General features: G+C 47.6%; 1 protein-coding gene across 1 annotated transcript; it reads right to left on the minus strand.

Annotated features, from left to right (window-relative positions):
- Positions 1-390: 390 nt before the first annotated feature.
- Positions 391-13,934, minus strand: CCDC167 (coiled-coil domain containing 167). The gene is made up of 4 exons (XM_065632382.1): positions 13,864-13,934; positions 5,888-5,982; positions 3,401-3,453; positions 391-1,246 (listed from the first exon to the last, which is right to left on the minus strand). The coding sequence occupies exons 1-4, from the start codon at positions 13,900-13,902 to the stop codon at positions 1,143-1,145; spliced, it is 291 nt and encodes a 96-aa protein (XP_065488454.1). The 5' UTR covers positions 13,903-13,934; the 3' UTR covers positions 391-1,142.
- Between the last annotated feature and the right edge of the window lie 686 nt (positions 13,935-14,620).

Here is a 14,620-nt window from a genome sequence, read left to right on the forward strand (position 1 = left end):
GAGAAATGTCTTGCACAAGTTAAATTTTCAAGGCAGTCCCATTTTAAAGGCTTTCCTGGTAAGTCAGAGCACACTCAGGGCTACCTAGTGTATGTCACTGGATCAGAATAAGGGGACAACATGGGACAGTCTCCAGCACCCCTCTGTAGCATCCTAGGCTGCTTTTCCACTCAAAAGAAGCAAGCACTCAAGTAGATTCTGGGCCATAACAGAGCAATAACCCACTTGTGAAACTTTGCTGAGCAGGGATGTTAAGTGCCTAACCCAGTCTAGGCTTACTGTGGTGTAGCGTGTCTCAGGAGAGAGACGGTAGGTGAGAATAAAGTAGTAGCTGAGAGCTTTGTTACAAAACAGGGAAAAAAAAGAAAACCAGGAAGTTAGAAGGTCAAATTATTTTATTTAAAGCCCTGCAGAGGCAATTCCATCCCTGGGAGTTGATAGTCAATTCTCTTCTGCAAGTGTAGATTCTCAGAGGCACAAAAAAGGCTACCACGCTCTGCTGCACTGGAGGGGTAGGTACATCTTCTCAAAGCCCAAGCACCCAGATCTCAAATTGGATGCTACTTGCTTGCAGAAGAAGAGATACCAACCTCCCATCAGTTTTTGTGGAGGTAGGATTCCTTTGGTCCTGTAAGTCAGTGTGGAGGAGGAAACATCTCTGTTTAGCTCAGCTTTGATGACAGGTGGAATCTTTAGGTCGCAATATCCAAGTTACCCTTTGAGTCAAAGAGCTTGGTGTCCCTTCAGTCTCTGGCTGAGTCACAGTAACCAAGAAGGTGGCATGTATTCAACTGGGCTGGGCAGAGAGCACTTGTCTGCAACCACAGAGGTCCTGTTCAAAAGGGAGAACGTATTGCTTTCCTGCATCAGGCTGGGTGGTCTGGACTGCATATTGGGTAAGGCAGCACCTTGAGGTCTGCTTGACCCTATTCCCAGTCGCAAGCGTGCTGTAATTTCTGGTTTGTCTCCTGTCCCCCTCAGTTCTTGAGAAAAAACTTCCCTACAATGAGGCTTGGAGAGGATAAATCAGAATAGCAATTTGAAACGCTGATCCTCACCCTTGGGGGAAGCACAGCGGTGAGAGGAGGAAGAGCTCCTTGCAGGACAGTCATTTGGTCAGCAGGGAGAATTCTTGAGTGCAATCACATTGTCCAGCAGACGTAAATAAGAGCAATCAGCAACCCCATGGCCACAGCAAGGGCAGCATTCCTGCGATTTTCTTTACGAAGCGCATTCAGTTCTTTCTCTGGGAAACAAACAAAAGCTTTGCCTGTGAGTGTTCTTTGTATTGCAGCTACATCTCCTTTTAAAACTGTCTTAAAAGCACAATGCTACCTTGGCCACGGGCAACTCTTTTGGGATCAGTATGCAAAGCTGCTCATTATCAGATGTGCTGAATAGGAAGTGAACTTGGTAACGCTCATCCTGTCAATCTCAGTAGCTGTGCTCGGGAATACTTCAGTGCCAGACCAGTTCCTGTTTGCAAATGACCTTGTTGTAAGACCCCACTACAGACAGAATGGGTCATTGGAATAATTGCTTGTTCCCTAAAAGAATGATGGAGACAGGGTGGAAAGTAATATTTTTACTGTCTTCCAGATGTAACAGTCTGGTACCTTTTCCTTGTGGTTGAAGTTACTTAAATACAACTGTGGCCACCTTTGAATGCTGCAGAATCTGGGTTTCCTTGTTGCACAGAAGGATGAGTATGGAATAGGTCTGAGCCTGGACACCTGTTCTGTTGGGGGCCTGCAGCTTTTTAGAGACAGGTCACTCTCCCTGGCCCTGGTTTACAAAAGAAGAAAGGTGCAGAGAGAAGAAGGAAGTGGCTACCAAAAGTATGGAGTCCTAATGATCTCCAAGTCTGCTCTGTTCCCTTTACCAAAGGTGGGAACACCATTCTCACTAGTTCTGTTCCACAAGACTTCGGTATAGGCAAGAAGTGAGGCCTACAGCATTACACACTGCATGGCCAAGCAGCAGTAATTATTTTGCAGGGCAAGGCTGGGTGCAGACTGTCTCCAGAGCCAGACTGCTCTTGCTGCTGAACTCAGCTGCAGTGACTGCATCAGTTACTGCCTCTGCAGTTTGCACCAGCAGCCTCCACGGGAATGCCCTGCTGCTGCAGTTTCCCAAACTGGGGCTGCTATCAAAAGAGGCTTTTAGCTGTTCTTTCTGCCACCATTCTTCACGTGCTACAAGCATTCTCATGCAACCACAGAGCAAACTGCTTGAATCTGCAAGGCTGCCGAAGTGGTAGGGGCAGGAGGTCACGTAACCCCAAGTGCAGCAGTGCCAGCTTAAACTGATGGAGCAATGCCATTGTCAGCAACTGCAGTTCACAGCCTCGAGTGTGTCAGCTGGAATAAGCAGAGATTTAATCAGAGGCCATGTAAAAAGGCTGCATGCACTGTCTGTTCTGTTCCAGGAGGAGCAGCCATCACCATAAGGTGAGGCTGTTGCTGCTGTCTGAGCAGCCTGTCAGCCTGCTCGGTTGATGCTCACAGTGATGGCTGACTGCTGGTATAACAGGGTGGCAGTGATAAGCAGGGTCTTCTGCCATCTCTAGTGGCAGGCCCTCAGGGAACAGCTTGGAATCTGTTTAAAAAAACCTATTAGTCTTCTGGAAGCAGTCCTTTAACATGAGTTAAAATAAATTTTCCGGCCATGCCTCAGCTTTCAACTCTCCAGGCCTACAAGAACACTTCTGCTTCTTTCCCTTGTGTAAGCTCTGGTGCTTGCGCTGCTGCAGAGTGCTGTCAAGCAGTTATCAACACCAAGAGTCTGAAGACATGCAAAGCAGCATCCTCAGGGGAATGGAAGTGCTGTAGCTCAGTAGGACTCTCATTTTAACTGTCAACAGCAGGGCTTGCAGCAAGGAAAGACCCTGGCTCTCTGGAATTGCAGGTAGCACATCAGTGTGCTATCCATGCAGTGTATCCCTATGCTCATGCGCTGAATGGCCCCAGAAACTGATGCAGTGAGAACCTTCCCCCAAGGAATGTATACTTTGCTACACTCCAGATAGCACTTGCAAGCTTGTTTAGCAAGCCTCTATTAAAAAAGAAAAAAAAAAAAAAAGAAGAGAGGATGGTAAAAGCCACTCAAGTCAATCTGTTGGCTAAGATTATCTAAAGATTGGTAATTTGGGGTATGTGAAAGGGATATCTTTCCCTCTTCATTAGCCGATGCTTATTTTTTCCCTATAATAGCACAGGTAAAGCAGGAGGATCCAGACTCCTATTATAATATGCTGACCAGATTTCCCACAGTCTGTCTCCCTTTGGTTGAACCTAAATTCAAAGGCAGAAGTCAGAGGTAGCAGGAGCTTGAAGACAAAGCTAAGCTGCAGTACTGATCCCATCCAGCCCAGAGGGACCATTTTTAATGAAGCTCTTACCATAGTTGTCAGCTTTGGTCATTAGTAAGTTTCTCTCTCTCTCCAGTGACTTTCTGTAATGAGAAGAAGAGTTCGTTACCTGCGAGGCACAACACAACCTATTTCTTTTCTTATATGATGGAAGAGAGACTGTCCCACTACAGGGTATATCTGCTCACAGAATGAGCCTCTCACCCTTCACCATGGAGAAGTGACAGTTTAGAAACCCCTAGCTGTGCAAGAGAAGAGATGCAACAGTTTCAGACTGATTTTGCATTCCCCCAAACTGCTTCATTTCTCTACTTTCAGGACAGTGTCAGTGTATGTGAGCAGGCTAGGAAGGGGTCTGTGTGTCAGAGAGCCCCCTACTCTGTTCCCAGGTAGGGTAGGAAGTTCTGCCACAGCTGTGGGATTGGGCAGGGTCCTTACACACTCTCTGTAGGATCCTGCACCTCCAGCACATCTGGCTCAGGGCTGGAACACTAATTCTACTCGCTGACTGGAGCTGGGATCCCTTCGACAGAGGTATACAATTTACACAAATAGCTCACCTCAAGGAAACAAGCTGAATCCAAGCCCAGTAACCACCAGTTGAACAACCTGTTACTAGACTGAAGACTTAGGATAATAACAATAAAGAATAAGCCAGGCCAACCCAGCCCTTGTCTTAAACTACACAAGATGATTAATATACAGTTTAACATATAAAAGCAAAACAAATTGCCTGAAAGCAGCAGCATTTCCATTATGGCAGTGAGGGCATGGTCACTCTTTTCAGACTGTGTGCGTATAAATAAACGTGCACTAACAAATTATCTCCTGGTTCAGAGCAGACAGTAAGTGTAACAGAGTTTTTTGTTCCCCTTGGGGCAAAGCAAGAACCTGTAGGAAGAAAGAGATCCAGATCTCTGTGTACAGCTAGTTAAGTAAGGGATGGCAAGAAAGCAGGCTACATCAGGGCAGGAGAGGAACGGGCTCTTAAAGGCAACTGGGGAAACACAGAGTGCAGCCAGGAGGCAGCGAGAAGTCAGATTTATCAACATAACTGAGCTTCTACTTAGAAACTTGCCTTGTGAAGAGAGTCAAGGGAAGAGGCTTTGAGAATGAGACATGAAGAAACCATGACAACTGAACTCAAGATGGGAAAGCAGAGCTCTCCTTTGTGTACTGCTCACTGAATCAATAATTTTGATCATGTTACCTTCCTCTGGGGTTTTTCGAGTGGTCTGGATTAGGGCAAGAGAATTTCTGTTTCCATCTCCATACAAGTTGTAAAATTCAGAAAAGGCCCCAGGAATCCCTAAATCCTAATTCTTTGCTCTAGGCCCTGTATTTCAGAGAGAAATCATACAGATTAATTCCATCCTGTCAAGTTACCACGGCTGTAGGTTTGGTTGTTAGCTGCCTCAGTACCAGATAAAGAATACAGAGAGTAAATGTAAGAATTTAGGCCTAGATGAAGGATGGGTGAGATGAGGAGCTAAAGAGATGAAGCACAGGATGCTGTCCAGATATGGATTGGGATATTAAACCCCAGTAAAGAGAGAAGAAAGAAAGAGAGACTCTGGCTCAGGGAATGGCAGACAGAGCAAAATAACAGTGTGGAAAGGAAGAACAAAGAAGATAACTTGAGGCTGGTAAATATTGGGGTGTGAAGATGCCACCACTGCTAGTATCACTTCTAACTGTAAGACAGTACTGGAAAGCAGACAGCAGGACCAACGGTACCACTCCCTGGGCCTACGACTGAGCTTCCCAGGCTTTTTACTAGGAGCAGAGCAGTAAGATGCTGGTGACAGGATGAATGCCCTCAAGCAGACAGATCTGAGAATCAACTGGGAGATCTAGCATCTCTTGCTTCACACTCTAGAGAAATAGCAGGTTCTGCCTGTGTCTGCTACAAAATCCAGGTCAAAGTCCTTGCTTGAGTCTCAGCTCTAGAAGCCTACAGTTGCCTCTTCTGTGCCAGTGACAGATTTCAGGGGAATTGTCCCTCTTCCCAAGGAAAGACAGTGTGTCACTGCATCCCTACATCTAGACACATTTGTGATGCAGGCAAAGATAGAGTCATTGCCCTCAGCCCCTTTTCCAGATGCATCCCAGCCTGGCCTGGCCCTCAGCAGAGTTGCGGCACATCTCCTCTGACTGAACTCAGGCAGCTTCGGCAAGGCAAGAGTAGCAGCGTGCAGTGAACCTTTGCCAGACTCACAGAGCTGTTTCCTAGCAGGCCAGGAGCCAGCCCTGCAAATGAACTGGAAAGTTTTGGGCACTGCTTGGCTGGTTGCGGTGCAGGTCAGAGTGAGGCTGTTGATAAGATAAAGCTCTCCCCGTCTATTACTGAATTTCTCACCCTGGCAAGTTCCCCAAGTAAGCTCCAAGTCAAGGGAAAAGTCTTGTCATGGAGAGCCGCATTCCCATCCCTTCAAGAGCCCTTGCTCAGTACTACAGCAGGACGACAGCCAGCTAAAGTGCACAGCCACAGCTGTGAAAGGAGGTGGGCATCAATACCTTCCTTCAGGGCTGAGCTTCTCCCTGCGCAGCTTCAGATCCACCTCCGCCATGCTCTGTCTGCAGTGCGCCAGCTTCTCCTCCAGTCCGTCAATCTGAAAAACACCATGCCAGTCACCATCGTGTCCTCTCCCAGCTAACGTGGATCCATCCCCGCTCAGATGGGAAGGGTGGCAGCTCAGCCACCCTACCTCCTTTCTCCCCAAATCAAGAGAGGAACAGCCCCAGCTCTGTGCAGAGATCACAGTATAGACAGCCCATTGCCTCCCAGATCAGCCTGTATTATGCCCCAGGAAACAGTGACATTATAATCCCAGACACAGCCAAGCCAGCTCTAACACTCCCACTTGTGTGGCTGCCCTCTTTGCTAAGATCTGATCCTGTTCCAGCCTGTTCTAGTTTTTTTGCATGTGGCTCTGCAAGCAAAGGTGTGATCTAGGGCACCTTTATGCAATTAAAAGAGGATAAAATGAGAGAGACTGGCCTTGGCCAAAGCCTGAGGGACAAGGTCTTCATTTAGTGCTGTAAATGGATGCAGAAGTTCATGGGATGGGACTACAAAGCACTCACAGCTGTCTAGTTGGGTGAAGAGGGGACAAAGGGGAAACACTGATACCTACCATCTCTTCTACCCAACTAAATCTAAAACAGCAACAGCAGTCTGCACAGTATGCTCAAGAGAGCATTCACCACCACCTCTGCACCGCACCAAGTTTTGGCAGCAACATGTTCCCTTGCAGAAAAAACGATGGTCATCTCCTTGTGTCTCCTCCTCAGGCTTCCTAACATCCACCCTAGCATTGTGTCTTCCTGTGGAGGGGAATAACTGTGGATAAGTACAAGAAGGTTGATCTACTTGTGTCCAAATGGGTTGCCCAGGAGTGAATCCTACCACCGGCAACAGTTCTCCTGGGAATCACTCTCTTTTCTGCCTGGGAATCATTCTCTTTTCTGCCTGGCAACCACAGCATAGACATCATTAGGAAAACTTTGTCTTTCAGGCTTGCTTCCAGCAGGGAAACAGTGGGACTAATCAGATAATGTGAACACAACATCCTAGCCTGAAAGAAAATGGCCTCAGAGCCCTGAGGTAGCAATGACCTCTCATTTTAGCTACTTAGCGCAACACTCCTGCTGCATCTGGATCTCCAAGCTAGGCCAAGGCTGGCTAGGTGGCTGGCAGCATGGCCTCTTCTGTGGTGGAAGCCTTCTCAAACCAGAAGCTAAGAGGCAGCACAGTCCCAGGTAAAGTACTGAAGTGGAATGAGATACCAGCTGCCTGGAGATCAGCCTCAGAAGTGGCCCAGAGCACAAACACTTTCATAAGCAGTGATATGGGAAACAAATCAAAGGTAGTGATCCCTAATTATTGCTGCTTTGGGGATCAGCTTTGTCCTGAGCTCATTAGCAATCTCACACCTTCTGCTCAGGAAAGGCAGGCAAGCGTTATAAATAAGCAGGACGGGAGAAGAGGCTTGACATAAAGGGGAGAACAAAGCAGACTGAGAAAAGCAGTTTAGCCAGTCAGCTGAATAGTCTCTCTGCAAGGAGCACAGTAGAGCTGGGGAGGGGGCCACATGTAACAAGGCTCAAATCAATCTTTGCATCTTACTAAGTGTCAAAGTCCCTCCTTATTAGGCAACTCTGCCAGGGCTGTTGAGATGCTAAGCTCCTCAGAGGCACGTGCACAGCTTCCCCTGAGCCCACGGGGAGCACCAAGGCACATCATCTGATCCCAGAGCACAGGGAGTGGCGCTTCTGTGTTTGGCAATGCTTGGGTTTGCTTGGATGGGGACACGGATTTTTTTGAAGCATGTTAGCTGAAAATGCATTTGGGCAGGGCAAAGATCCTCCTCCATATCCAGCTGTGCCAGTTATGAAACTCCAGCTGCTCATCATTATCCGTCATCTGCTACAACTCAGTCAGTGAGATGTCAGTCTGCTTCGAAGCCAACCAAGGACTTCATCAAGTCAGCTCTGACCACACTTACCAGCAAATTAATGTAATGGCAGAGTGCAGCAGAGTGGAGGTGGGGTGTCCATCCCGTCCAATTTAAGAATGACCATCTCCCTCACCAGCTCCTACCATTTGCAAATGACTGTGTCTCAGCTCTCTTATTTGCTGAAAACCCTCACATGTAAACACAACACGAAGTATTTCAGCATGTGTTACCTGTCCCCTCCTTAGCCATTAAACTATTACAATGCACCACGCCTTCTCCAGAAACCCATTTAAAAATCACGTTAAATAATACAATTTAATGAGAGCTTTGGTTAGTCAGCTGCCAACCCCACCACTAAATTATCCATGTCACTGTACTTCCTATCCTCTCCTCCAGAACTGCTCCTCCTGCTCAGTTTGCAGTTGCTCTCACTAGTACATTCTCTGCCCAGACTTCCATCATTTCATGAGACATAACAAGGGGATACTCTGCCCAACTCTGCCAATGCTTTTACTTTCTGCTGACTAAAAATCTCCAGATTCCACATAATAACTTTAAAAGTTTCAACTGGTTTTACTGCTCTTAAAACCAAAGTTGGGTCCCCTGCTGGAGAGCAATAATTTGCTAATAAACCACATGCCCTAGAACTGCACCATCAGCTTTGCTGAGCTGGGGGCACAAGGGATAGAAAATAATTTTTAAAAAGCAAGGAAGGAGAAACAGATTGCTGAAGGAGCAAAATATTTTTCCTCCAGAACCTCACTATTTCTTTTCTTCAGGCTAGTCCGGGGCATTAGGGGTTGTAAGGATGGTAAGAGTGAGGATTCCCAGATGTTCCCCATTCCCTGTGCCTCAGTTTCCCTACTTATAAATTAAGACAATACTATCTGCCTCTTGGAGGTGGCTTATTTACACAAGGAGCCTCAGACACAGACCCAAACTATGGGCAGAGCACTATCTTGATATGTCAGTGCCACTGCCTCACTTGGGATTTGGGATCTGTTCCTGCAAGCTAGGAGTCTTTCAGCAGCTCAGCCACTCAAGTAACCCTTCACTGTAGGGCAAAGGAAAGGGAGAAATAGAAGGTAAGTACAGGGAGAAACCAGAGCAATGCCTGAGAACTACTGATTATTCTTTGGGCTGCTGAGGAAACTCCCAGAGGGGCCATAGCCTGTAAGGCTGTAGCACAAGAGAACCTGTAGAGCAGTAGTGTCAAACTCATTTTCACTGGGGGCCACATCAGCCTCACGGTTGCCTTCAAAGGGCCGAATGTAATTTTAGGACTGTATAAATGTAGGAGTAGTCACATTTATAAATTCTAGGAGAGCAATTCTAGAATCAGGTGCACACCTGAGCTTGTTGTGGATGGAAAGCTTTCCCTCCTACTAACTAATACATGAGGTGGTTAGTTGGGGAATGTAACTAGGCCTACTGGAGGCCTGCAGGAAATTGAAGAGCTAAGCTCACCTAGCTGAACCATGACTACACTTCACACTGGCGTATCTTCTTAGTGGTGATCTCAACACAGTGGCTTATAAATTGCAAAGACAAACCCTTGCTCCTCTCAGCTCTCCTTTCCATGAAGAGGATCCTCAGGGACAGAGCTGAAATGCAGCACGCAGAAAGCTCACACAACAACCCCTCAGGTTCACATGGCCTGTTGCAGGGACACAGGACTTCACTTGCAGCAACATCTTTAAGTAGAGCCAGATGAAAGGGGCAAGTGAAACAGGTGCTTCACATCCAGACAGAAACTAGGGGCACACAGAGCTGCCCTTCTGCTCCCTAAGAGCCACCTCAGAAAGTCAAGTCCCAGCAGCTTTGGACGCACACAGGGATCTACGACAAGATGCTTCCCTCGCTCCAAAAGGTATGACAAGGCACTGAGCCATTTTTGTTGAATTCTGGCAATGCTTGCAACCTGGAGACCTTTTTGAATCAGAGAGACCTGGAGTGGATTTTAATCTAAACTGATTTACAGGCTTATTACAAATCTCATTTGTTGGGACCATCTTAGGCAGGGAGCCCAAAATGGCTCACAAAAAGGCAGAGACAAAGAGAGAAGGAAGCAGCTTTGCTTACAGAGTTGAGCTGGATCCCTTTTAATACATTTTGTAATGAATTAATAAAAGCTTTTTTTCCAGCAGAAAGGCTAAAAGCCCTTTTCAAGAACTGGCATCCACCCTTCACTTTTATGAATTCCCTAATTAAGATACTGGCAAAGAGCCATATCACACATACGTCGACATCCAACAGCGTTAGGTAATGAGGTTTTCATCTTCTGACCCTCACAAAACAGATCAAAGCCAACTGAAGAGGTGGGGGCACAGAAAAAAACCCTTCCTTGGGCAGTCTTCTCATGCCTTGTCACCTGCCAGCACACTTGAGCTGTTCTTTTCACACAAGAATTAGCGGTTCCTACATCCACAAATTGGGCTGCGTTATTAACATCAGTCCAGCAGAGATGAGTTTTGTTTTAATTCAAACGCTAACTTGCAGTTCATGGATACACTTGCATTTTTGGTACGCTCTTGGAATCATTTTGCATGCTGGCAAATAATTTTGCAGATGCTGCACCCAACAGTGTGCTTGGGAATATTTACCAGGCAAGCTACTACACAATAGAGGATGATCCACCAGCAAAGTCTAATATAAATCCTGCAGATCAGTGTTGGTAAAGGAGGAAAGGCTTGATCCTGCATCTCCTTCAGCCTCACAGTGGCTTTCCAGTCAGTCCTCCCACTCTCCCTCACAATACTTTCTCCAAACACACACTCGACATTTTGCAGCTCGGGCACTGCCTGAGCACAGGGTGTTCTCTTTGCATTTAATAGCCCCCTTTTTTCCTTCCATGACTTCTTTTCAGTTGTTGTCTGAGCCACAAGTATACTTCTAAGGACTACAACATCCTGTGGCAAGGAGTTTTACAGCACAGCCACACGTTATGAGAAAAACCAACCTCTCCTGTTTGTTCTGAGCTTCTCAGCTGCTACTTTCACTTGATTGCCCTAATTTTGTATTGACAGTGAATGTTCATTCTTTGTTTAAGATTACAAATATCGTACAAAACATACAGACCTATACTGGGTCCCCTTGCAGTCAAGTTTTCAAGCTTAAAAGGACCTGGTATGCTTAGTTGTTTCTTGCATAGAAGTTTTCTACCCCTTTGATCATTCTTGTCACTTTCTTAAGCTCATTCCACTTTCACTGTTTTGCTACAAAATGGACCAGTCTTCCCAGTCTTTCATTTTCCTGATGGTTTTCCTTGAGAAAGTTCTGTGCAGCTCAGCATTGTCTATAGGGCTACCTGTTGAAAGACTACGGAGCTATACGAAAGGAGAAGTAGCATGAGTTTAAACCACCACAATGTTACGGAGACACATTTATATCAGTTTAAACCAGGTCATATCAATTACACCTGCAATCTGTAAGTGCAAGCTAATCTGATAAGTGTCCATACACAAAATTGCATTCATTTAGCATCATGACTTCAGTTAAACAAGCATGACTCTGCCTAGATTAGGCCTTTCAAAGCTAGCCATGCATCATGTCATATTAAAACTAATTTGGAAAGCTTTCTTTACAATCATAACAGCTCAGAAGGTAATACTGAACCGAATGAAAGTTTAAATTATGAAATCAATATCTTGGTTGTCATGCATGCTGACACCTGAAACACAGCCCTCTCTTCCTCTGCCTTAAAGGGATTTTGTTTTCTTCCTCCCTAACTTCTCTTCAGTGCCTTTCTCACCACTGCAAGGGGGAATGATTTTATCTTTTAGTATCATCTTTGCACTGAGAGGTTAAGTTTTCATCTATAACACACCAAAGAATAGTTCTACAATCCTTTCAAAAGTAGTGTGTTCTATCATGACAACTTCTTAAAATATATATATATCTGAAGACACCGCAAGTCCCTAGACACTTTGCAAGAATTTTCTGTGGTAGCTAAAATCAGTCCCTTTTCATTCTGCAACCGGCAGGTCTGTGACAGGGTCACCCTTTTTACCATCTCTCTTCTTGTAAAGTAGGCCCTACCATCTCAGCTCCCCTTGTCTGTCACATCTCAAACAACCACCACCAAAACCTGATTATTTCAACCCTCCCCACTATCCTCACTGAGGAAAAGCTTGGACAATCAACAGAATCACAGAATGCTAGGGAATAGAAAGGACCTCGAAAGATCATCTAGTCCAATCTCCCTGACGGAGCAGGAACACCCAGATGAGGCTACACAGGAATGTGTCCAGGCGGGTTTTGAATGTCTCCAGAGAAAGAGACTCTACAACCTCCCTGGGCAGCCTGTTCCAGTGTTCTGTCACCCTCACTGTGGAAAAGTTTCTTCTCATATTTAAATGGAACCTCCTGTGTTCCAGTTTGCACCCATTGCCCCTTGTCTTATCATTGATTGTCACCGAGAAAAGCCTGGTTCCATCCTCCTGACACTCACCCTTTACATATCTATAAACATTAATGAGGTCACCCCTCAGTCTTCTCCAAGCTAAAGAGACCCAGCTCCCTCAGCCTTTCCTCATAAGGGAGATGCTCCACTCCATCATCTTTGTACCTCTGCGCTGGACTCTCTCCAGCAGTTCCCTGTCCTTCTTGAACTGAGGGGCCCAGAACTGGACACAATATTCCAGATGCGGTCTCACCAGGGCACTGACTCTGGACAATCTTTGGTGTAAGAGTGCCCAGAAATGTCTGTTTCTCTAATGAAAGCTTAACTAGATGAAATAGACTGGAAAACTACTATAAACTGAACTCCCATTCATAGGACACAGGACACTCACATCTACATTACCAGCTGACGAAACATGCAAGACAAGCCCCAAGTCCCTTCCCTGGCCTTTCTACCCTGGCTGTCTTGGTCTGTTGTACACATGCTCATCTGAAAGACTTCAGGACACAGAGGTGACCAGTGAGGTTCACTGGATTGATTCTGCCCCATTTCAGCCATTTGTCAGGAAGGTGCAGGGTTTTGCTGTCCCCAAAGTATCCATAAGCCACAGACTTGAACTACGGGCTCCCTCTCCACTGCCTCCTCCAAAACAGCCCAGATAGCACTGGTCCGCGCAGCAGCTGGAATGAAGTCTGCTTCAGAGAGACCTTAACTAACATGCCTCAATTTGTTAATACACATACAAAGCTAACCAGCAGCCCTCCTGCCACTCACGAGGTTACAAAAGCAACAATGAAGCTTTCAGAAGCAAGGCAGGCTCTTAAAAATCAGTCTTTTCCCCTTCTCCTTGCTGAGAGTTACCAGCACCTCACGTGCTGGTTTATCGCTGCGTTCCCCAAAAGCAGCAGCCTGTGCCCAGCACGCTGCTGCCTTTCGCCACCACGTGTGCAGGCCGGGCTGTGCACAGATTTGCTGGCCAGGGCGAGAGCTTGGCAGGCGGCGCCGTGGGCACGCGCGCTGACCGCTGCTCCCTGCCCGGCCTCAAAGGCTCAGCGGGAGCAATGGCACCAAACGCCACCACGCAGCCGAAGGCGTGGGATGAATCACGGAATCATTTTGGTTGGAAGGGACCATTAAGGTCAAGTCCAAGTATAACCTAACTCTAGCACTAAGCCATGCACCTAAGAGACTTGTCTATGCACCTTTTAAACCCCTCCAGGGATGGTGACTCCACCACTTCCCCGGGCAGCCTGTTCCACTGCTTCACAACCCTTTCTGTGAAAAAATGTTTCCTAATATCCAACCTGAACCTTCCCCGGCGCAACCTGAAGGATGGGACACTGAGCTTTGCGCTCACAGGAGGGCCCAGCGCAGGCCGATCCCACCTCAGCCCCCGCCACAACCCTCGCACATCAAGATGGCGGTGGGGCCTGGCAGCAGCGCAGCCTGGTCGCAGCAGCGCAGCCTGGTCCCAGCAGCGCAGCCTGGTCCCAGCAGCGCTCCCGAGCCCCCCGCTGCCCCGGCCCTACCCAGCACCCACTTGTGAAACGCTTCAGCAGCGGCAACCTCGCCCAACCGAGCCGAGCGGAGCCGAGTCCGGCCGTGCCCCGCACCACCGCCGCCCCCCTCACCTCCCGGGCCACGCTCGGCCTCTCTCGCCTCCTGCCCATGGTCCCCGGCCCGGACGCAGCTGCGCATGCGTAGGCGGCCGCTCGGCGCCACACGCCGCGGCCGCGCGGCCGCCGCCATCTTTGTGAGGGACTGCGCTGTGGGGCTGCCGCTGCCATCTCTGTGAGGTCGCTTCTGCCCGAGGCTCCCCCCGTGGCCCTGCCCGGAGCTGGCGGCTGCGGGTCCTGTGTTGCTGGTGACTCACCTGGGAAGAAGGCGATCTCCCAAAAAACCGAGGCACCAACAGCACTGCTGTTTGGCTGCAAGTTACCACCACTGAGAACTTCTGATTGTCCTTGGGGCTTCCTTCCCAAACACGAGCTTTGTGCTAAAGCAGCTGCAGGAGAAGCCAGCTGTTAGATCATAGGATCATAGAATCATTTCAGTTGGAAGAGACCCTCAGGATCATTGAGTCCAACCATAACCTAACTCTGGCACTAAGCCATGTCCCTAAGAACCTCATCTAAACGCCTTTTAAACACCTCCAGGGATGGTGACTCCACCACTTCCCTGGGCAGCCTGCTCCAATGCCTGACAACCCTTTCCATGAAGATTTTTTTCCTAATATCCAATCTAAACCTCCCCTGGTGCAACTTGAGGCCGTTTCCTCTTGTCCTATCACTTGCTGCTTGGGAGAAGAGACCATGTGCACTTTATGTGCATTAGCCAGTCCATCTCGAGATGCTAATCACAATGCTACATGTGCATGGCAGTTTTGTC

Source organism: Caloenas nicobarica, chromosome 3, assembly GCF_036013445.1.
Source record: "Caloenas nicobarica isolate bCalNic1 chromosome 3, bCalNic1.hap1, whole genome shotgun sequence".
Taxonomy (NCBI): Eukaryota; Metazoa; Chordata; class Aves; order Columbiformes; family Columbidae; genus Caloenas; species Caloenas nicobarica.